The 25,784-nt window shown below is 39.7% G+C and overlaps 1 protein-coding gene across 2 annotated transcripts in view; it reads right to left on the bottom strand.

The window, feature by feature from the left end:
* Positions 1–8,036: 8,036 nt before the first annotated feature.
* Positions 8,037–25,784, bottom strand: part of LOC106872409 (uncharacterized) — a 37,380-nt gene continuing 19,632 nt past the window's right edge. Inside the window, exons 1-2 of one of the 2 annotated variants that reach the window (XM_014919442.3) lie at positions 18,335–18,491; positions 8,037–13,026 (exon numbers count right to left, since the gene is read on the bottom strand). In XM_014919442.3, the coding sequence (XP_014774928.2) occupies positions 11,210–12,724 (1,515 nt within the window). In that variant the 5' untranslated portion in view covers positions 12,725–13,026; positions 18,335–18,491 and the 3' untranslated portion in view covers positions 8,037–11,209. Of the gene's footprint in view, positions 13,027–18,334; positions 18,492–25,784 lie in introns of those variants that run through there. The other variant, XM_052975721.2, reaches the window with a different exon arrangement.

Consider the following 25,784-nt stretch of genomic DNA (forward strand, 5'->3'; position numbering starts at 1 on the left):
CCCGTCGTATATATGTATATATATATATGTATGTGTGTATGTGTTTGTGTGTCTGTGTTTGTCCCCCCAACATCGCTTGACAACCGATGCTGGTGTGTTTATGTCCCCGTAACTTAGCGGTTCGGCAAAAAAGACCGATAGAATAAGTACTAGGCTTCTAAAGAATAAGTCCTGGGGTCGATTTGCTCGACTAAAGGCGGTGCTCCAGCATGGCCGCAGTCAAAAGACTGAAACACGTAAAAGAGTATATCTTTTACCTGTTTCAGTCATTTGACTGCGGCCATGCTGGAGCAGGACATATTCTTTGTAAGCCTAGTACTTATTCTATCGGGCCCTTTTGCCGATCCACTAAGTTATGGGGATGTAAACACACCAGCATCAGTTGACAAGCCATGGTGGGGGTACAAACACAGACCCCCCCCCACACACACAGAGGCGCAGGAGTGGCTGTGTGGTAAGAAGCTTGATTCCCAACCACATAGTTTCGGGTTCAGTCCCACTGCGTGACACCTTGGGCAAGTGTCATCTACTATAGCCTCGGGCCGACCAAAGCCTTGTGAGTGGATTTGGTAGACGGAAACTGAAAGAAGCCCGTCGTATACACACACACACATATATATATATATATATATATATATATATATATATATATATATATATATATATATATATATATACATGTGTATGTATTTGTGTGTCTGTTTTTGTTCTCCCACCATCGCTTGACAACCGATGTTGGTGTGTTTACGCCCCCGTGTAACTTAGCGGTTCGACAAAAGAAGCTGATAGAATAAGTACTAGGCTTACAACGAATAAGTCCTGGGGGGGGGGGGCGATTTGTTCGACTAAAGGCGGTGCTCCAGCAAGGCCGCAGTCAAATAACGGAAAGCGAGAGAGCGAGCTAAAGCACCCTTCCATGGTGAGACAAACTCACGAAATGAAGTAAACAGACATCTTTATCAGATGATTTCGAATTCTAATCATTATAATCTTAGTTCTCATTAGAGGATCTTATTTATACTCCTGGTCAGTTATTTAACACAAACCACGTGATCTTTGTAAAACACTCTGGTCCGGGAGCAAGAAGGTGCTTATTTTTCGGATTTATGTTTAACCGACGATCCATCTCGCTCCCTGGCCAGAGCGTTTTACAAAGGCCACGTGGTTTGTGCTAAATAGCTGACCAACAGCCCTTACCGCAAGTCAAATGAGAGGCTAACGTACATCAACACAGAATCCTGTCACCCACCCATTGTGTTTAAAACCTGATGAAGGGTGTTAGCAAGAGGATCAAGAACCTTTCTTCCAGCCAAGAGATTTTTGATGCAGCAGCCTCCTACTACAACTAGGTTCTAGCTACCAGCTGATTTAGGGACCGCATCTCCCACACGCCGGACTACATCCGTAGAGGGGAGCGTCGTAGAAATATTATTTGATTTTCCCTCATTTCTCTCTTAATGTAAAAACGTATGTAGGAAGGATATTCTTTAAGTCAATAAAAATTTTACACGTTCACATAGACACAACCTTAGGGTCTCTTTTAGCTGTGCCCCCAATATTAAGAGCACCCCTATACCATGAACGGAGGAAGGATGTTCATGAAAGGACCACAACAGATGCCCAGTGAGAGGCCACTGCGAGACCGAGCGAGTCGTCTGTGAAGCTGAGGTACTGCCGACCCTAATAGCAGCAGCAGCGGCAGCTTCCCCAACGGCTACTACAGTCTGCTACTGTACCAATAGTAGCAGCAGCAGAGACACGAACAGAACCAGTGGCAGCACCATCGCCAGCGATAAAAAACAATAACAATATCAACGACAGCGATTGGCAGTATCCCGAACGGAAATGGCAGCAGAGCCATTGTCAATGATATATCTAATAACAGCAGTGACAGCGGCCTCCATCAACGACGATGACCACAACAACAACAGCACCATTAGCAACACCAGCAGTGACGGCATCCAACACCATCGCCACCTCCTCTGACACCAACACCAACACCACACGAGAACAGCATCATTTACGATCAGTAGTCAAAGGGAGACAATCCTCTGTCGTTGACATTGCGTGACGAGACGCTTTCCTCTTCCATTTTCTAGAGAAGCCATAAACGCAGGAAAACTAAGCGCTTTATAGACGTGAAACCCAGGGTTAATCCCACAAACAGGCCTTATCTCAATTTATCTATATAATAATATACTGCTCTATAACTTAGAGTCTGCTTCTTTTTCGGATTAATGTTTTACAGACGACATATAATATATATATTATTATAAGATATGGTAATTAATCATATATTAATTAATATCGATTAATTACCAGGAGGCCAGCACATCTAAAGAATCAAAGAGATTCAGAAATAGTATCTGCAATCTCAGGGGATTAAGGAACATTTTTATATATAACGTTGACCACTAACGTGGACAATTAATGTGCTAGAAATAGATCACATCTTGTGTCTATTAAGACCTAAATTGTTCTCAATATATATATATCCGCCCAGGTCGACTTTGCCTTTCATCCTTTCGGAGTCGATTAAATAAGTACCAGTTACGCACTGAGGTCGATGTAATCGACTTAATCCCCTGTCCTAGTTATATTCTTCGTAAGCCTAATACTTATTCTGTCGGTCTCTTTTACAGAACCGCTAAATTTCGGGGACATAAACACACCAGCATCGGTTGTCAAGCGATGTTGGGGGGACAAACACAGACACAGACACACACACATAAATATAAATATATAGCAAAACATTTCCTTTCGGGTCGCTACAGTCCTCTCAGCTGGCGAAAACGGGTAATCCTGCATATTTACACAACAGAATGCTGGAAACCGGCCTCATGAGCCCATTGCTTAGGAAGGACCCTTGGGCTTTCTTTTTATGATGTCATGCGGTGCGGGTGTGTGTGTAACAATACATACAGATGAAAAATGTGTGAGGAGTGGTAGATTCATAAGGCAATGGTAGTTAGTGATATACAAAGTCATGTGGTTAGTATGTAGAAAGAGAGGCAGAAGCAGGAGAGTATATATATATATATATATATATAGCATGAGAAATGTGCTGTGTGGTGCAGGAAAAAAATGTGTGTATAGGAAAAGAGAGACGTGTGTAGAAGGAAAAGAAGCATATATAGCGAGAGACGTGTGTATGTTTGTGTGCTGTAATAATCATTTCTATAATAGGCACGAGACCTGAAATTTTGGAGGAAGATGATAGTCGATTACATCGACCCCAGTGCTGGGCTGGTATTTATTACATCGACCCTGAAAGGATAACAGGGAAGGTCGACTTCGGCAGCATTTGAACTCAGAGCGTAAAGTCGGAAGAAATACCGTAAAGCAGTTTTCCCCGGCGCGGTAACGATTCTCCCAGCCTCGCCGTCCGGAATAATGAAAACAATTTGTTTGCTTCGACTGAGCGATCAAGGGAGGTAACTTTGTTTATACGTCATTAGACTACATCCTTTTCTACTCTAGACACAAGGCCCGAAATTTTGGAGGAGGAGGCTAGTCGATTAGATCGACCCCAGTACACAACTGGTACTTGATTTATCGATCTCGAAAGGATGAAAGGCAAAGTTAACCACAGCGGGATTTGAACTTAAAACGTAAAGACAGACGAAATACCTCTCAGCATTTCAGCCGACGTGCTAACGTTTCTTATTTCTTAACTGCCCACAAGGGGTTAAACAAGGATAGACAAAGGGATTAAGTCGATTACATCGACCCCAGTGCGTCACTGCTACTTAATTCATCGATCCCCAAAAGGATGAGAGGCAACGTCGACCTCGGTGGAATTTGCACTCAGAACGTAACGGCAGACGAAATACCTATTTCTTTACTGCCCACAGGGGGCTACACACAGAGTGGACAAACAAGGACAGACAAACGGATTAAGTCGATTATATCGACCCAGTACGTAACTGGTACTTAATTTATCGACCACGAAAGGATGAAAGGCAAAGTCGACCTCGGCGGAATTTGAACTCAGAACGCAGTGGCAGACGAAATACCGTTAAGCATTTCGCCCGGCGCGCTAACGTTTCTGCCAGCTCACCGCCTTGTCATCAGCCTACATCGACAGATGAACTCCAGTGCTTCGAAAGAGACTAGTATTTTATTCAATCGACCTCGGAGAGATGAAAAACACAGTTGAGCTCTACGGGATCTGAACTCAGAACGTGAAGTATCTTGATCAAATACGGCATAGCATTGTGTTTGTCTCTCTAACGACTGTTCCAATCCACCGTTCTTAATAAATGTTTCAGATTTAGCACGAAGCCAGTAAGTTTTGTAGGGAGGCGCTTAAACGATTACATCGACTCCCCAGGACTTTACTGGTACTTTATTTTAGCAACCTCCGGAAGAAAGGCAATGCTGACCTTCTGAGGCAGAACGAATACTGCAAAACATTTCCCCCGGCTTTTCTTTTTTCGTGACCCAGTGGTTAGGGTGTTGCACTCACAATAAAGAGATCGTGGTTTCGATTCTTGGACCGGGTGGTGCGTTGTATTCTTGAGCAAAACACTTCAATTCACGTTGCCTCTGTCCACTCAGCGAGCAAGAATGAGAAACCCTGCGATGGGGGATTGGCATCCCGTTCACACATAATGTTGTGATTTTGGCCACTTACGCACCATGGAATCCGGTTCCCAAAATGTGTCTACATTATTCTGGCTATAGTTTAAGCCCTGTCAATGAAAAACTATTCCATCGTTTTATGTATCAGGAACTACCATTGGCTAATATATTCTTTAACGCAGAGTGGGTCGTTTAGTAGAACGAGTGGTTCTCTAGTCGAGGAACCCCCGTTGGTTCGCACTGGGAGGAGTTTTCACGCATGTTTATCTCTCACCTGTGTGGAGGCGCAATGGCCCAGTGGTTAGGGCAGCGGACTCGCGGTTTCGATTCCCAGACCGGGCGTTGTGAGTGTTTATTGAGCGAAAACACCTAAAGCTCCACGAGGCTCCGGCAGGGGATGGTGGCGAACCCTGCTGTACTCTTCCACCACAACTTTCTCCCTGTTTCTGTTGTACCTGAAATTCAAAGGGGCCAGCCTTGTCACACTGAATATCCCCGAGAACTACGTTAAGGGTACACGTGTCTGTGGAGTGCTCAGCCACTTGCACGTTAATTTCACGAGCAGATTGTTCTGTTGATCGGATCAACTGGAACCCTCGACGTCGTAAGCGACGGAGTGCCAACAACAAATCTCTCACCTGTATTTCATCACTAACACACTTCACCTTCAGACACAAATTATTTTTCACCTGTATTTCTTTAGTGCTACTTACCTAACACTCACCTGTATGTTATTAATGTTAAACACATCGTTTAAGTAGCAATTATCTCCCTTGTATGTTATTGCTGTTCAACACCTCATTTGAAACACACCTATACGTTATTCCTGTCACTGACACATCTCACACACCAGTAGTATCTCACCTGGATGTTATTACTGTCACACACTTCACACTATAGTTAATTATGTTACCTGTATTTCATTAACCTTACACACCACACACTCAGGTAGTAATTATCTCTCACCTGTATTTCATTAGTGGTGATACACCTCATACTCAGGTAGTAGTTATATCTTACCTGTATTTTATTAGAGTTACACACCTCACACTGAAGTGTTATTTTACTACACATCTACCCTTACACACACACACACACACATATATATATATATGCACTATAAAACAAAAAAAATGGACTATATACCTGTTGTAATTTGGTTATCTATAGTCCGATGATATTTCGGAATTACAATTCCTTCTTCAGATATTCTTAGATGGAGTTTATAGCAGAGACTCCATCTAAGAAGATCTGAAGAAGGAATTGTAATTCCGAAATATCATCGGACTATAGATAACGAAATTACAACAGGTATATAGTCCATTTAAAAAATTTTATAGTGTATTGTTGTACCATTCTAAACTTTTAGTTCTTTACAAACAATACACAATGCTTCAAGCGAACTACAATACTCTCATATACATATATATATATACACACAGTCCTTTCTATTATAGACACAAGTCCTGAAATTTTAGTGGTTGGGTAAGTCGATTACATCGACCCCAGTGTGTAACTGGTACTTATTTCATTGACTCCGAAAGGATGAAAGGCAAAGTTGACCTCGGCGGAATTTGAACTCAGAACGTAAGGACTGACGAAATGCCGCTAAGCATTTTCCCCGCCGTGCTAACGATTCTGCCAGCTCGCAGTCCTGGGAAGGGGCGAATAATAATAATAATAATTTCAAATTTTGGCACAAGGCCAGGGGTAAATCGATTACATCGACCCCAGTGATCAACTGGTACTTATTTTTATCAACCCTGAAAGGACTAAAGGCAAAGTCAACCTTGACCGAATTTGAACTCAGAACATGAAGACGGACGAAATGCTGTTAAGCTCTTAATCCGGTGTGCCAACAATTCTGCTAGTTCGTCGATTAATTAAATTTAAAATAATTATCTTCCAACGATAATTGTAATAATTATTTTTCTTTCGATAATAATAATAAATGCCCAGATGCAATCTCAGCCAGTGGCTCTCATGGCTTCTGATCTTAACTGATTGGAAGTGTTATCATGTACATTGTTTTGTCTTGGTATAAAAAGATGGGCAAATACAACAAATATTCTGCTTAATACCACGGATTTGCTTGACCGTAACCAGTTGAGCATGTTCCTTAGTGGCTGACGATATGTGCATCTCTGATCATGAGCAGAAGTAGTGGGAGAGCATCATAGCCATGTGTTGAGAGGAATTCTTTGGAATTTGGATAATTCATCTCTGGAAACATGAGTGTTTCCTTCAACATACTTAAATAACCCTTATTCAGGGACCTTTTGAGCAGGATGGGCTACTCGACCTGAAGAAAATTCTAACTGCCCCCCCCCCCCCACCTACAAGGTCATGCGCTGTTAATCTTGATATGAGATCACCATGTCGTGCACATATGGTTGTGATGCATGTGCCTGGTGTACCCTTATCAATCGGATAGTCACGATTGGTATATTGGGCTTCATATAATTTCTACCCGTGTCACCAGACGGCACGCACTGCTCTCTCACTCAATAATATCAGTCGACGAAGAGTTATCTCCCTTACATATTCACTCTTGTTGAAAATAACGAAGTATATTAACTTTGTCATTACTAAACTAGTGTGTGTGTGTCTTTGTTCTCCACCACCCGCTATCGCTTGACAACCGATGCTGGTGTGTTTACGTCCCCGTAACTTAACAATTCGGCAAAACAGACCAACAGAATAAGTACTGAGCTTACAAAGAATAAGTCCTGGGGGCGAGTTGTTCGAGCAAAACCACTTAAGGCGGCGCTCCAGCATGGCCGCAGTCAAATGGCAGATAAATAAAAGGATGAAAGAATTAAGACCCTTCCCTTCTTGAGTTCAATTCAAGTAGTGTTACACTTTTGCCTTTTATTCTTCCAGGGTTAATAAAATAGCCCCAGGGAAAGTCGTATAATATAATTATAAAAAATGCACAAAGATATTAAAAATCCCCTAATTTCAATCACACATAATCAGGAAAAAATGGTTTTAGTTCATTAAAACACTTTAACATTTAAACCGGTCATATCTGGCCAAATTACCTTACAAGTTTTATGTTCAAATCAGCCAGGTCTGGCCTCTCACACCAACCCTACAATACCATTCTAAAAATTAGCAGTTACCTCATCAAAATCTCAAAGCTATGAAATAACGTATGCTTGATTCAAAACTATGTGAATGAATAAATAAGCATTCTTTTGGCAGAAAAGGTTCTAGCATGGAGTAAAGCCCTGGCTTCGCATATGGGAACCGGGCTGGTATTTTTGAGAAATTTGTTGCAAAAAACAAAAAAAAAAAAACATAATAATAAAAAAACTTATCAAATAAAATAATGGTGACCTACAACCCCACTGTTATTACAAAATATTCTAACTTTGTGATTGTATGAGAAATTAATGAACATCAAATGATCTTTTTCAAAAAATATTTAACAAATACACACAAAATAATTTTTTTTTTAGCAAGAAAATATCTTTATTGAACATACACTGTCAGTTGTAGGAGAAAGAGACATACACAAAATATGTTTGGTGAGGAGTCTGAAGCTGTTGATGGGAGAGTTTAGCTTAGTGAATCACTCAAAAACATGGATTTGCAACTATGATATTTCCTGATCATATATCTGTGATCTGCAGTAGCTGGCATTCAGGTGAGATATGATTTAACAATAGCTTTCATTATCCTAACCAGAAATGATAAATAACATATACTGTCATAGCTTGTTGCTACCAGGTCATAACATAAACATATGACCAGTAATAAGCTACATGAACCAGCAATAATAAATACTATCCTACTACATCATAACCAAGAGTTGTGATGTCATAAGTGGTTACTATATGATATACAGAATAGCTATGGGTGATGACTTAATAGCTACATAACCACTGGTTATGACACCAACCATAGGTTATGGCCTAGTATCTACTTGTTATGACATAGCAACTATAAGTTATAACATAGTCACTATTGGCTATGATGTAGTTGCTACTGGTTATGACAGTGACAGCTGTTGTCAATCATATTTTTCATCAATAATTGTCAATACAGGTCATAGATATATGATCAGGAAATATCCTAGTTGGTGACCTCTGTGCTTTTGAATGATCCAATAAGCTAACCCACCTCTCCACCACCACTACAACAGTCCTAATCCACCTGGCTGACAAAGTGATGCCAATGTGGAAGCCTCTTTGTAGTCATTCAACCTGCTAGAAACAACAGCCAAATCACACGTGCTGGCTTATATTCGGAAGGAACACATTAGATAATGTAGTCCTACCAAGCCCTAAACAAAATGGATGGTCATGGCTGAAATGCTTTTGATTAGAACGCTGCTGAATCAGGGGTTACCCCTAGGGATTAAACAATAATACAAAACCAAAAAGGAAAAATCCAGGTGCCACTTATTGTAAGTGAAGGTACAGAGTAGCATCTACATTGCTAGAAATAAAAACTAAAAGCCCTTATAACCTTATGCACTGACAGGGGAGACAACTACCCCAGTCTCCCCTGTCTGCTTAAACGTGCCTCTTGTGGATATAAGGGCTTTTAACTCTTATTTCTAGCAATGTAGGTGCTACCTTGTACCTTCAGTTACAATAAGTGGCAACAGGATTATATATATTTGATTTTTTTTATTTGTTTCAGTCAACGAAACGTGGCCATGCTGGGCTGTTTGTTGCCTCAAAGAGTTTTGTCAAACACACTGACCACGTTGCTTTTATTTTTTTGAAATCTGGTACTTATTCTATCAGCCCTTTTTGCCAAAATGTGACATAAACAAACCAACACTGGTTTCTCAAGTAGTGGTGGTAGGAAGCAAACACACACACACACAAGAAACTCACCCAAGGTAGCATGCAGTGAGATTGAACCCAAAACCATCTGATTACAAAATGAGTTTATTAACCACACAGCCATATATAATCAATGATGGACACAAAGATTGAACCAGTACCTTACCTCATCACAGCATGGAGCTCCTGTATATCCTAATCAACAAGTACTTTGTAGCAAGATTAACTGAAAGATTTTACTCTTTGATACAAGAGTTGGTACCACGTAAAATGCATCTAGTCCACACTTGAAATGATTGGCGTTTGGAAGGACACCCAGCTGTGAAAACCATGCCAAAAGTGTTCTTGCCAGAGCTGGTGCCATGTAAAAAGCACTCAGTCCACTCTGTGGTGTGGTTGGTGTTAGGAAGGGCATCTAGCTGTAAAAACTCTGCCAAAACAGACAGTGAAGCCTGGAGCAGTCTTCTGCCTAGCCAGCCCCTGTCAAACCGTCCAACCCATGCCAGCATGAAAAAAATGGACGTTAAATGATAATGATATGCAAACAAGCTCTTCTTCCTAACATAGACAATGTAATAGTGACCAATCACACAGATCAGGGCTGCAGGAAAATGGTGTGGCATACAATGATACTTCTGATGTACTCTTCCAACACAACGTTCTCTCACTCTTACTTCCTGTTTCTTGTCACACTGTGTCACGCTGAATATCCCCGAGAACTACGTTAAGGGTACACATGTCTGTGGAGTGCTCAGCCACTTGCACGTTAATTTCACGAGCAGGCTGTTCCGTTGATCGGATCAACTGGAACCCTCGACATCGCAAGCGACGGAGTGCCAACCAACCTGTGATCTGCAGTGGCTAGCATTCAGGTGAGATATGATAAACAATAGCTTTCATTGTCATAACCAGAAATGGTAAATAACATAGACTATCATAGCTCGTTGCTACCAGGTCATAACATAACCAACATATGACCAGTAAATAAGCTACAAGATGAACCAGCAGGTTGTTCAAAGACCTTCTTGGGGACACAGTGAGGAATGCATGTGCCAGGATCTGGAGCATATGTTGGGGGCCACAGAGGAAGCTGAGGGCAGCTACTTTAAGTACACTGTTATCTCCCAGCCGTAATTTAGTTGAAATCTTCTAATCATTTTATCAATGGGATATTGTGTTTTCTTTTCCTTTTAACACAAACTTTCAAATTCAGCTCAAACACCCTGTAGAAGTTATTTGCTATTTAAAAATTAAAACTTGACTTAATAAACCATTTGATATATCTACATTAATTGTAACTGAAATAACAATTAACACCATCTTAAGAGTATGTATATGCACACAAATATTTATACATACACATATATATATAATCTTCATATACATACATATAATTATGTGTATGTGTATGTGTATGTATATATATATATATATATATATATATATATATATATATACACACACACACATATACACACACACACACACACAATATACTCTGCTTCCATTGGTTAAAACTACAACCATTATCATTAGGTGCCATTTATTCCTGGATAGGTACATGATCCTAGCTGGATTTGAACCTATACAATGGACATGTAAATATTTACTATATATATATATATATATATATATATATATATATATACATACATACACACACATGTACCTCTCTCGCTCTCTTTATATATATATATATATAAAGTGTACATGTGTGTGTGCGTGTGTGTATACACACACACAACTACATAAAGTGTAGATATATAAATATAGTAAATATACACTGCATTAAGTTGATGTTAGTAGAGGAGGAGTAAATTAATTTAAAAACTTATCTTTGCATGTTGTAAAATGTGCTGAAGAAAAAGAGACATTTTAGTGAATGTTTTGAAGCAAAAGTCACATTTGTAAAAGTTCTTGACACTGTGTCTCTTACGATGTTGCTTTAAAGAATTCTCAGAAACAAACTGACAGGAACACACTTGGCATACGTGGACAGAATTATTAGGATGAGATTCTTTGTGGTGATTTAAAAGTTCTACGGAATTGGAAAAACTTTCAGAACAATGAAGACAAGTGTGGCGTTTCCCGTTGTGTTGGTAATCGAAAATGTCATAGAATGCTTCCGTAGATTTCGATAATAGCTGATAGTGGCACGAAATCTTCTTTAATCTAACGTGGCTCTGAAGGTGACGCAAGTAAAGTTTCGCTGTGATGAAAGACTTGGAACAATAAGGGCAGCTACTTTTCTGCCTCCTTACTCCAGCATGGGCTGAATTGAAGTGGTTATTGAGGATGTCCAACGATGTAAATTTTTTGTAGCAAATGTGACATTTGAACTTTGATTTTTTATTTAATATTTTGATCACTTGAGGGAAGTTTCTGGAAAGTTTCATTATGGTTTTCGTTACTACTTTTTTATCATTGTTCACTGGAGTTTGGTCACGTGGTTCCTCGTCGTTAGTGACTGGGTTGTTGTCGTTAGTGACTGGGTTGTTGTCGTCAATAACTAACGGGGATTGTGGTGTTGGCGTTAACGATCCATTGTCTTGACATGTTTCAGCTGTTGTGTCACAGTTGTCAGTCGTTTGAGGCTCTTTGGCATTAGCAGGTTCGGAAGCGAAATACGTTAAGTGTAAAGGTTTCCCGCAGGTTTGGCAGTTCAGTTTTAAGAGCTTGCTGGCACGGTCTAGGGAAAGGATTTTGAAAGAACGCTTTTGCTTGCAATTCAAACAGAAATATTCCACCTGAGTTGATGGGTGAGAACTTTCATCTGACTGTTTGTTGCTGTTTGCTCTCATGTTGATTTCCGTTGCGAGTTTACAATTGTCTACAGCCGATAATGTTCCGCAGCACCGGATATGGTGAAAGAGGTCCCTCCGCCGACTGAACTTTACCCCGCAATAGCCACAGCAGTGTTTCTCCATGATCGACCCTTCAAACAAATAATGAATGTTTTGTTCATGTTTCATCAAAACTTCTTGGTTATCAAACAATCCCCGACAATATCCGCAGCTAATTTTCCCAGGCGGAGTTATTTTCTCTTGGTCATTATTTGCGGCATTACTGCCATCCTCGTTTACACTGGAAGTGGCGCCCTTGACTACTATATTGTGCTTGGTCAAATGCTTGCTCAAACTAATACGGTTAATAAACATCTTATCACAAATAAAGCAAACGTGTACGATCTTTGGTGATATTTTCTGTGCATACATAGACGTTAGCAATGAACTACCAGGCTGGCTGGAAATCTGGTGTACTGTGTCCTTCATTGGCCCTAAATCAATAAGGATTTCAGTGGTTTCACTGATCACAAAACTGGTGCTACTAGAAGACATTTTCACAGAACAAACTTTTGAATTACCTGAAATAACGATGTGTAACAGTAAATACAAGTTGTTAATGAAGTGCTAATTATCGTCCGGTGACATGCTGGAGCAGTAGATTCACCGAAATTCTTTTAATGTTGGACAGGATACCCGACAGCAGAAGAGAAAATTAATGAGTTAAAATATTTCCATGTGTACAAACGTAAGTTGTTCCGTACACTATTTGCAGACTTGCAGTAGATTTGACACAATTTCCTCCACTCCTCATCGGTTGGAATCAGATGTCACTGAAGAAATTACCAAAATGACAACTACAAAAAAAAAAAAAAAAAAAAAAAAAAAAAAAAAAAAACCTCTTGTTAAAAATTTGAAAGGAGATTAGATGGAAATTAAAATGATGAAGATATGTAAGAGAATTATAGTAATTGACAGGAGTACAAGAGGGGTTTCTCTAACAGCACATTAGAGATACTCCTGCACCAACGTTAGGATACTCACTAGTATTCTGGGATGAAACACGAGAAATAATTGCTTTAGGAATAATTCTAGACTTTGTGAATATATCTTAGATAATAACAAGGGTAATGGTAGTCAGTAGGCATTAATGTGGATTATGGTAAAGTGAATAGGATTAACAAAGGTTGAGGGGCAAAAAGGCTTAATAAGGGGATAAGGTGCAGAAGGGAAAAGAAGGTTACAATGAAGTCAGTAGGGCTAACAAGGACTGAGGGTGAAGTCAGTAGGGCTAACAAAGCTTGTAATGAAGTTAGTAGGGCTAACAAAGCTTGTAATGAAGTCAGGCTAACAAAAGCTGAGGTGAAGACAGAAGGGTTAATGAGGGTTGTAGTGAAGTTAGTGGGATAAACAAGGGCTGTGGTGAAGTTTGTAGGGCTGACAAGAACTGGGCTGAAGATGCCGAGAGGTGGGGTAGGGTCTGGAGTGGAGGAAGGAGGAAAAGCTGGAATTCTAATGACCAGACCTATTGACTGTGTGGTTAGGAGTTCTAATTTCACTACAAGCAGCAAACATTGAGCACCACCTTGTAGAGCTTAGTCAAAGAAATCAAACCCAGCACTTAGCTTTAAATTTGGTACTTCTCTTATCAAAAAATTGCGATATGTGTGTCAGTATGTATGTGTGTGTGTTTATTCCTTTTTTTCATATTAAATTTTGATATAATTGTACTCTACACTCTCTGAAAGGTATTTGTAGAGAATTTCATTGAAAAAAAAAGCACCCATTTTCCAGGAAGTTATAGGAAAACAAAGCCGGCTCTTGTGAATTTTCTGAAACTTTTCTACTCAGTCACGGAAAAGTTTTTTCACAACAAATTCCGATGCAATCGAAATCTACACCATCTGAAGCGTATTTGTAGAAAATTTCATTAAAAAATATCAATTTTTCTGGAAGTTATGAGGAAACAAAATCGGAGAGGGGCACAATTGTGTAGGTATACCTTTCATGTAATACTTTAAACTAAATTCCGACATTGCAGAATTATCCAGGACCCTCCAGAAACCATGAACCAAGGACCAGCTGATTCCATTACATTTCCAGATACCCCCCACCTCCGCTATCTACAGAAAATCATGCACAGGGAATCATACGACTAAGCAAAAAAAAATTTATTATTTTTTGAACTTTTTTTTAAATCACAGTTTAAAATATGGACAGGCAGAATTTTTGGCTAAAATTCCTGCAATAGACAAATGTGTTTGTGAGAAGAAAGATATTGAAAAACACCAATATGTCAGGAACAAAACAAGGACGGTATGAGGTCGTGAGCTGTGTTTAAAATAACAGCTAAATACCCCCTTAAATAAAAAAATAAATGTTTCTTTTGGTTTTTGCTTAGTCGTACGATTCCTCGTGTGTGTTTGTGTGATTTAAAAGCGATTTAGCTGGTGTTTTTAGCACATCCGACGACCACCTGATGGTGGTCGTGGGATGTACTTTATCACTTTGATGGGTATTGATGTTTTTCAATATTTTTCTCATCATAAACACATTTAATGGAATGGTGATGCTCCCACTGCAGGGAATTAAGCAAAAAAATTAAACCAGAGTTCCACCTACACGAGTTGTAGAAATTAGCGAATCTTTCTTTGTATGCCTATCTAAAAAAAAAAAAAAAAACCCCCAAAAACCCACGTTGGGTAAAAATAAGATTGTCACTGAGAAGTCTTTCCGTTTTATTTCGAACAGAGTCATTGACTGAGTATATTTGTAAACTTCGCATTTGGATTGTTTTAATTCAGTGACAACCTTATTTTTACCCAACGTGTTTTTTCTTTTTTTAGGCGCAGGAGTGGCTGCCTGTGGCGAGGAAGCTGGGAGTGCTTGGCACCAGGTAAGTGGGAGCCAAAAATAAGGGAAAGAAAAAGCAAGGGGTCTACCCTGGTGGTCGGATGCCTATCCTTCAGGAAAGCCATTACAAATTGCATCTGTAATGAGCAATGCTTTAAGTGAACATTGTAAATATAATCAAATTTTTATTGTATATTTAAAATTGTAAATATTTAATCGATACAGCTTCTTCACCCCTTTTATGTTTGTCTGTCCTTGTTCGTCCCCTCTTTGTAATGTCTTTATGGCAAATATTTATGAAACATAGTAGCTTGCTTACCAACCACATGATTCTGGGTTCAGTCTCACTGCGTGGCACCTTGGGCAAGTGTCTTCTACTATAGCCTCGGGCCGACCAAAGCCTTGTGAGTGGATTTGGTAGACGGAAACTGAAAGAAGCCCGTCGTGTATATGTATGTGTGTTTGTCCCCCCCACCCATTGACAACCGATGGTGGTGTGTTTGCGTCCCCAAAACTTAGCAGTAGACCGTTAGAATAAGTACTAGGCTTACAAAGAATAAGTCCTGGGATCGATTTGCTCGACTGAAGGCGGTGCTCCAGCATGGCCGCAGTCAAATGACTGAAACAAGTAAAAGAGTAAAAGAGAGTAGGCATACAAAGACAGATTCGCCAATTTCTACAACTCATGTAGGCGGAATTCTGGTTTAACTTTTTTGCTTAAATCCCGGGGAGGAGGTGGACCAATGAAGAATGAAATTTAATGGACTATTTGGCATTCAAGCCAAATATTCGAAATGTCTGTATTTTAAACTGTGATTAAAAAATTTCGAAAAATTACAAAGAAATCTTTATAGTCATGTGAGTGGAGTCGCAATGTCCCAGTGGTTAGGGCAGCGGACTCGCAGTCATAGTATCGTGGTTTCGATTCCCAGACCAGGCGTTCTGAGTGTTTATTGAGCGAAAACACCCAAAGCTCCACAAGGCTCCGGCAGGGGATGGTGGCGAACCCTGCTGTACTCTTTCACCACAACTTTCTCGCACTCTTACTTCCTGTTTCCTTTGTGCCTGTAATTCAAAGGGTCAGCCTTGTCACGCTGTGTCATGCTGAATATCCCCGAGAACTACGTTAAGGGTACACGTGTCTGTGGAGTGCTCAGCCACTTGCATGTTAATTTCACGAGCAGGCTGTTCAGTTGATCGGATCAACTGGAACCCTCGACGTTGTAAGCGACAGAGGGCCAACAACATATTTTGAGAGGGGAGGGGGTATTTAACGAAGATTGTGTTAATTAGTAATTGAAGTTCATTTCATAGTGGTAAAGCTGGAGTGTATGGCAGAGAAAAGAATTTAAAATATGGGGCTAATGCAGTTTTGCACCTCTCCTTCAAAAAATGCATTTTTCCGAAAAAAAATTTTCCGGATCCCTACAGGAGGAATTTCAACCATGTTTCGTGGTCTGCTACCACAACAGCTCCTTTATGGGATCCAGTTAGCTCAAGACATCATCAGGAGGAACCATGTCCGGTTTCGGCCCCTACTCCTCTACCGTTTTGACGTGGCAGGGCCACCCCCTTTCGGAGGTGTCTTCAGCTCTGGTGTTGGGTGCATGTCTTCTTTCACTGTTTGTGACTGTTCTAATTCAACTGTGGAATGTCCCTCGCTATGGTTATTTTCCAGGAGGTTCTGGCCAAACGTCTTACGGTTCATCAACCCGCGTTGTTGAATTACTTTCTTCCGACATACCTTCCCTTGGTGGATTAGGATCCAGTCAGCTGAAGACATCATCAGGAGGAACCACGTCCGGTTTCGGCCCCTACTCCTCTACCGTTTTGACGTCCCCCCCCCCCCCTTTCGGAGGTGTCTTCAGCTCTGGTGTTGGGTGCGTGTCTTCTTTCTTCTATTCCCTGGCCTCTTCGATGCAGCATCAACGAGTGTCAGCGTCCGACTGACTGTCATGTCAAATTCCCCTTTTTATACCTGCTCCAGCAGGCTTCCCCAGCAAGTTGTCACGTGACACTGTCTAAATTTCCCGCTGCTAGGGTCCAGTAGGCAGCCCCAGCAAGTTGTCACATGACACTGTCTAAATTTCCCGCTGCTAGGGTTCAGTAGGCAGCCCCAACTTTTTTTTCCCGATGTTTTAGATGACAGACATTCCGAATATGCAAAGAAACCACGTTTTCAAAATTTTAAATTCAATAAGCATATAGATATGTGCATAAAGAGATAAATAGATTATGAATGTCTTTCTGGGGCTAGAAACAACAGTAACTCCATCTTCCGTAGGATCGCCACATTTAGCTGATAAATATATTTTATGAATAAACGGAAAGGGATAAATAGAGAGACGGATAAATAAATAGATGTATGAAAATGCTCAAAGTTTAAAATTGCGATAGGGATTGAAATTTGAGCCCCTTATTAAACTTTATAACATTAATTATTAAACACTAATGTCTGTTTCTCATAAAATGATGTATATTTAATTGACATTAAATTCTTATTTACGATTATTTAAGGCAAACACAAGTAAAATGTAAATTCTTTTCACTTTAATGTTTCCGATTGTATTTAATTTCGATTTGCATGTTTGTCAATTCGCTTCGATCTCTTTAAAGTAATCAAAATCAAACGTTTTAATTAGGGGGGGGGGGTGAAATAATTTTGTTTTTTGGCATATTCGTAATATCCGATATCTAAAAACGTATGAATCCGACAAAAAATTTGAAGGAGAGGTCAGAACCTGCAATTAACCCCCCCAAAATTTAAGCAACAACGACCGAAATTGCTCTTAAATTTCGAGCTCCACGCTTCACAGATTTGATAAATTTCGCGGGAAAACTCCCGAGATGGAAACACCTGAGTATCACAAATTCTACAAAGCAAGAATTTCAACTGAAGATCAAAGGAAGATCTTAGAGAATACAAAACAAATATTTCTTTAAAGACAATCATAGAAATTCTTCCTTCGACGAAAATAGCAAACTTCATGAAAATGTCATCCATTTAACTCAATATTTTTTCATTAATAATTAGCTTTTTAAAGTTATTCCTGAGACAGAGCAAAGAAATGTGATATTTATAACGATTTTTAAATATATTTTATAAACATTTTTGAGAAACAGGGAAAAGCGTGACAACGTCAATATACAAAACCCGTTAAGGATTTTAAAAATCTTCAATTAAATATACTCCATTGACTTTATTCCCAAGAGGGGACCCCTTATGAAAATTATTTTAATTAAATGAAGACAATTTAATTACTTAATTACAATGAATGATATTAAAAATAACTGAGAAAATAAATGACTTACGTTAATGACTTCGACATCAAGCCGGTGTCGTTATATAAAGAGTTCCTTATTTAAGAATGTGTTGCTTAAATTTATAATTACCTCCCTTCTATATTTGTTGTTGGCACTCTGTCGATTACGACGTCGAGGGTTCCTGTTGATCCGATCAACGGAACAGCCTGCTCGTGAAATTAACGTGCAAGTGGCTGAGCACTCCACAGACACGTGTACCCTTAAAGTAGTTCTCGGGGATATTCAGCGTGACACAATGTGACAAGGCTGACCCTTTTAAATACAACAGAAACAGGCAGTAAGAGTGAGAGAAAGTTGTGGTGGAAGAGTACAGCAGGGTTCGCCACCATCCCCTGCCGGAGCCTCGTGAAGCTTTTAGGTGTTTTCGCTCAATAAACACTCACAACGCACGGTCTGGAAATCTAGACAACAGGGTGAGGTCGTTAGGAGTGGGTGAAATAGTGTATCTGAAAATGCAGCAAAAACAAAACAAAAAAGAAAATACCGAAAAATTTCAAAAATTCCAAAAATTCAGAGAATTCTCAAAAAATCTCGAAAATATTTGAAGTTAAACGGTTTAAGATAGTTAGCTAGCTAGACAGACAGATAGATGGACAGACAAATAGGTAAATTGATAGACAGACAACTAGATAGACAGACAGAATGACAGATAGACAGATGGATAGACTGATAAAGAGGCAAATTGATAGACAGACAGACAAATATGCTAAGCAGCATTTCGTCCGTCTTTAACGTTCTGAGTTCAAATTCCGCAGTGGTCGACTTTGCTTTTCGTGCTATTGGATTCGATAAAATAAATAGCAGTACACTGAGATCGAAGTAATCGACTAAATCGATTTACCCCCACCCCGATATTACAGGCACTGAGCCCATACTTGAAGTCATTATTAAAGCGGCGAACTGGTAGAAGCGTTAGAGTGTCTGAAAAGTGCTTTGCGGCATTTCTACCTGATCTCTACATTCAGATGATCGAATCGTGCCGCTGACTTCTCGCCCTGAAAATAATGCTTACGCGATATTTGTTAACATTTTGAGTTCAAATTCCGCTGAGGTCAACCTTACTTTTTATCTCTCTGGGGCTAATGAAAATAAAGTACCAATCAAGTACTGAACTTCATGGCATCGACCAACGCACTGACCTTGAAATTTTTGGTTTATGTTCAAACTAAAACCAATCATCAAAAAAAAAAAAAGAAAATTAAAATACTAAGGGAGGTAACAGTTATTAATTTCTGAGGAGTAGTCTCCCTTGGTAAAAAAATTTTTATTTTATTTTTCCAGACACAAGCCAAGTTCTGGGAGAATATACCTAAAGTTAAGGGTATTCCAATCCTGAGAATTATAATTTTAGGCCTAGGCTATCTAGCACCACATTACTCAATACATTATTCTCATTTTTTAAAATATTCAATGAATATTCTTCTAATTTTCAAATATTCAATGAATATTCGGCTGCTATTTCTAGCATGTCAAAGATATAGCATAGAAGATGTGCTCATGTTGATATTATTTGAAGTTGTTCATCTAGTGGAACTATATCTACGAGGTGCGTTCAAAAAGTATCCGACTTTATTTTTCCCCGCCAAAACTAATGCCGGGCGGGCAAAATCACCATTCCTGCGCATGCAAGAAAATTTCCGCGCTGGTAGGCCGAGTCAGTTCCCGGCTGTTACGCTTAGAATCCAGACGTTTAGTGCATGCTCGTCGGATTTTCGTTTTCACGGAAGATTACCGAATGCATCGAGCAGAGACCATAAACCTGTGTCTTATCACCAGTGATGATGATCTCCATGAAGTCTGGGCCATGGTTTGCACAGTCCAGTATTTCCGGAGCGAATTCCATGAGGAATTGCTTCTGCTGCTCAGCCAGTTTGGGGACGAATTTCTCTGACGCTTTCTGCGCGTACAAAGTCCCCGTTAACAAGGAATGCACAGATCCTATGCTTATTCCCACTTCGTGAGCAATTTCCTGGATTGTTAAACAAGCGCCTTCAATCACCTCTCAACGAACCTTCTCAATTGTCTCATTTCAGCTTGTAGTGGGGGGGGGTGCCTACCTGAGCATGTCTCGTTTGCCACTGAGGTACGGCCATATTTGATGCAGTTGTATCACTCTTTGATCTGAGTTTTGCTCATGGCATCATTGTATGCATATCAGGGGACAAACAAAAAGAAAGGCACTCAAAACATTTAGTAGGAGTTACATGTATTATTTAAAACAGTTTGATTTGGCATTATGCAGCTTTAAGTTCCATGAGTGACCCATCTTGCCCAAGAGCAGCCTATTTACCAGTAGCCATCTTGAACTTCCTGCTTCTCTTCATTCAGTTCTCTAAACCTGAATGAGATGGGTTTCTGGTAGAAGCTAGCGAAACTTAAAGTCACATGGAACTGAATCAAACTGTTTTAAATAATAATAATAACAACAACAACAATAATAATAATGATAAATCAAAATTAAAAGAAGAGTGCCATTGTTATCTAGCGAACAATATTTCGACATCTTGTGTGTCTTCAACTGGTTCAAAAAATAAATTTGTGAATCTACTTAATTTTGGTTAATATAAAAAGGATTGAGTTCTATATTAATATTAACAATAATAATAATAATAATAATAATAATAATAATAATAATAATAATATATATAAATGGCAATTTCTGTCTGTCTGTTACCATCTTAGTACCTAAACCAGCAAACCAATATTCACGAACTTTTGCATACATGTTACATTAGCATCCAGTTCAATAATAGGCTAATTGGATTTCAATTAATATCTATAATGGGCCCACTAGGGAGTGGGGGGGGGGGCTGTAGCACATGTCCAAAATCAGCCATGATAAGCCACGACACGCGACAACACCAGCTACAATACGTGGACTATTTGTCAATGTATTTGTAAACCCATCTACATTTATCTAATTTACTTGATTCAGATACATATTCGGTTGTTAAAACAAAGAGGGACATTCCTTATTCATCCACTAATCGAATTGATAGTTCGTAATGCCTGTTTTTAGCAATACACTATTACCACAAACGAAAGGTTGGGCCTAAAGATGGGAACTGAACAGGAAACAGGAGAAGACATTGAACAGGAACTGGAGATAACCCCCGCTTCTCCGGTATTGCCGGTCGAATCATTTATTTTACTCAGCTGCATATTCCATTGTTAAAATAATATAGGGACATTCCTTATTCACCTACTGATCCTATTAATAGTTTGTAATACCTATTTTTAGCAATAAACTATTACCATAAAAGCTAACAAAATATTTAATGGTTTAACTGATTCAAAAATTTATATATTGACATAGGATTGGGGATAGGAATGGGAGCAGAACTAAAATGGGAACAGAACAGGGAATGGGATAGGCCATGAAACAGTGTAATGGGAACGGAAATTGGAAATAACCCCTGCTTTTCCGGGTATTTTACTGGGTAATTCAGCTAGTAATGATATATAGAAAGGGCATCCAGCTGTAGAAACCAAACTAAAACAGATGACTGGAGCCAGTGAAGCTCTCTGATGTACCAGTTCCAATCAAACTGTCTAACCCATGCCAGCATGGAAAATGGATGCTAAATGATGACAATGATGATGACGATGATGATGATGATGATGATGATGATGATGATGATGATGATGATGATGATGATGATGATGATGATGATGATGATGATGATGAAGAGGGCATTATCTAATATGATTTTCTGTCTTTTGGAATGTGTAATTTGTAGGACATTTGGCTGCTATTTCTAGCAACTTGAGTTGTCGCATTTTGACAGTTTTGTTAGTTTGTATCTGTGGAGGTGTATGTGCTTGTATGATTCTGTATGTGTGTGTATGGGTGAGACTGTGTGTGTATATGTATGAGATCTTCCTGTAAGGAAGGAACTGGTATCTCACAAATATAGAAATGTATGTATGTATGTGTGTATGTATGTATGTATGTATGTATGTATGTGTGTATGTATGTATGTATGTATGTATGTATGTATGTATGTCATTATTCAATTTATTTGAAGATTGTTTGCCAATAGAGAAAGAACTGGTTTCGAACCTAGATCCAAGGTTCCTTCATTAGAATTTCAACATCAACAACAAGGTATTTTTGTATGTATGTATGTATGTATATATGTATGTGTGTATACGTGCAGATTTGTATGTTTTATGTAAGTATTCTCATGCATATAGTTGCACATCTAGACATGCTGATATATATATTTAAACAACACATTTCTCTCTTATATCATTACAATTCTCTCTCACACACTGTCTTGCAACATGAAACACTTCAAGTCTTTGGTCCCCATGATGCAGAACATTGGCAAATTTTTCTTATCTGCTTCCCCTCTGGCTAAGTAAACCTGTCTCCTAGCTTCCTTTCTGGCAATCTGATACAATTCCCTGCTACCACTGTTCTTCCAGTCCTTCCATGCCTGTTTCTTTTCCCTCATGGCCCTGTCAACTACATGGATCCACCATCACGTTACCTTAAACAATATGAATAAATAAGCGATGCATTTGACTTAATACTAAAGGGTTAAACCAGCCTTATCCAGTCCAAATATTCTGCCTGTTTTATGCTCAAACTGGTCCAATCCTGCCTCTCATACCTATCCTACAATGTCATTATAAGAATAAAGAATCACATCATTGAAATCTCAAGTTTACAAGACAATGCATAATTAATTCAAAATGATGTGAATAAATAAGCAATACACCTAACAGAGTATTCTGAATGCTAAAGGGTTTAAGATAGTCATGCAATGTGTACCAGTAATATGTAACATCACTCACTTCCCTGTTATGCAATGCATCTTTTATCTTTTACTTGTTTCAGTCATTGGACTGTAGTCTTGAGAAAAAGGCAAAAGAAGTACTGGGCTCAATCTGTTTGACAAAACACTTCAAGGTCGTGCTCCAGCATGGTCGCAGACCAATGACTGAAACAAACAAACGATAAAAGTTAACAAAACTACAGAACAGGAAAGAAAAAATAGAAAAGTAGAATATTTGATTGGTCCATAATTATTTGTAATTAAAGACATAATTATATTTTCATTTGAATTTCCTCTTTCTGTTTCTAATATTAATTTAATCTCAAGAGTCTACTCCTAAAATAAACACAAATAAACACTGCTGTTAATAATTAATTCTCTGAGAGTAAATCTGATTTCATACAAATGAGCAAACAGATTCAATGACAGGAAGAACTTGGTGATCAGCATTACAGGAGTTCCTATGCGCAGCCAGTCTTAAACTCTTCTGTTATGGTCTGGAGAGCAATAATTCTTCCTAAATTTGGTAATAAGGGGAAGTCGATTGCTTTGACCCCAGAGTTCAGTTGGTACTTATTTCATCAACCCCAAAAGTACAACAGGCGAAGTCGATCCTTTGTCTCATTTGGGCTCAGAACGGAAAGAACTGGTAGAAATGCAACCATGCATTTTGCCCTGTGAGCTCATGATTTTGCCAGCTCACTGTCTTCCGGGGGAGCTGTAATAAGTAGTAAGGGGTTGAGCCCTGAGCCCTGAAGGACACCTGCTTGCTGAATTTATAGCTGACTCTCACCTTTTCCCTGTTTCTCAATAACATGGCTGCTTGAGGTGTGAAGATCACACATGGATCATGTGTGAGGGCCAAAGGTCAAGGAAGAAGGAAAGACGATATTATTTGCATAGGGGTCAAGTGTATTATTAGATGTGATAGCAAACAGGTTGTTGATGTATAAGAGGAAGTGTGTGTGGGGACAAAAGTGAATTTTGGGGGCACCAGAGTTGATAGTACAGGTTAAAGCAGTGGTGCTCAACTGGGGCTCACAGGACTCCTGTGGGCTCCATATACAATTTTGCTGTTGAAGTTTATCTGCAATAAATTGGTTACACTTCCACAATACACAAAATATTCTAACAATTTTTTGAATACAATTTCCTAATATTTAATTATGGGAATATAATAGGATTTTTTTTTTTGAACATTGGATGGGTATGAAGGTTCCAGTAGAGTAAAACAGGAATCAAAGGGATCCATAGGGGCAAATAAAGGGTTAAGAACCCCTGAATTAGAGAAAGAGCTTTGTCAGCACACATTTTTATGATGTAATATTACAGGAAACATACAATCCAAAGAATTTTGGTTTGATGATCCACTTGCCAGACATGACTGAATACCTTGCTAATGTCTCTATTTTTATATACTCACATAAAATACACCATTTTGAGCATGGCCGTTGCCAGTACCGCCTGACTGGCCTTCGTAGGATTTTCGAGCGAGATCGTTGCCAGTGCCCCTGGACTGGCTCCTGTGCAGGTGGCACATAAAATACACCATTTTGAGTGTGGCCATTGCCAGTACCGCCTGACTGGCCTTCGTAGGATTTTCAAGCGAGATCGTTGCCAGTGCCCCTGGACTGGCTCTTGTGCGGGTGGCACATAAAATACACCATCTTGAGTGTGGCTGTTGCCAGTACCGCCTGACTGGCCTTCGTAGGATTTTCGAGCGAGATCGTTGCCAGTGCCCCTGGACTGGCTCTTGTGCGGGTGGCACATAAAATACACCATCTTGAGTGTGGCCGTTGCCAGTACCGCCTGACTGGCCTTCGTAGGATTTTCGAGCGAGATCGTTGCCAGTGCCCCTGGACTGGCTCTTGTGCAGGTGGCACATAAAATACACCATCTTGAGCGTGGCCATTGCCAGTACCACCTGACTGGCCTTCGTGCGAGTGACACGTAAAAGCACCCACTACACTCTCTGAGTGGTTGGCGTTAGGAAGGGCATCCAGCCGCAGAAACTCTGCCAAATCAGATTGGAGCCTGGTGTAGCCATCTGGTTTCACCAGTCCTCAGTCAAATCATTCAACCCATGCTAGCATGGAAAGCGGACGTTAAACAACGACAATGATGATGATGATGAAAATCTTTTCTTCTTGGGATTGAACTTGTAACCATGTGATTGGGAAGCAAATTTCTTAACTGCACAGTCATGCCTGCATCCATGGTTCAAAAACAGTGCCCTTCAGTTGAGAGATTAGGGAAATATAAAGGGTGTAAGTGTGCAATGACAGGACAATAATTCCACTGTTTGGAATTTGGTCAGAGTGCTTACGACAGAATGCAAAAGACCCTTCAAAGAACACCCGTGTGACCCATGTGACAGGAAGTTGTTATGAAAGCGAGGAACACGATAGGTTTAACTACTTCAATCAATGGAGAGCTTTTAATGGAGTCACTTGACTTCTGGTCAAAAACTGCATGTTTGTGTAGGATAAAGTAGCATTAGGTACATAACGAGTGAGGGTGGTGGGAGTGGTGGTGGTGGTAGTGGTGGGAGTGGTTGTGGTGATGGCGGTGTAGGTGGCGGTTGTAGTGGTTGGTGAAAAGAAGCCGTGATTGCAGTCTGTACAATGATGGCCGAGATACTCGCGTGTGTGCGT

This window comes from Octopus bimaculoides, chromosome 22 (genome assembly GCF_046866305.1).
Source record: "Octopus bimaculoides isolate indiv1 chromosome 22, ASM4686630v1, whole genome shotgun sequence".
In the NCBI taxonomy this organism is placed as follows: domain Eukaryota; kingdom Metazoa; phylum Mollusca; class Cephalopoda; order Octopoda; family Octopodidae; genus Octopus; species Octopus bimaculoides.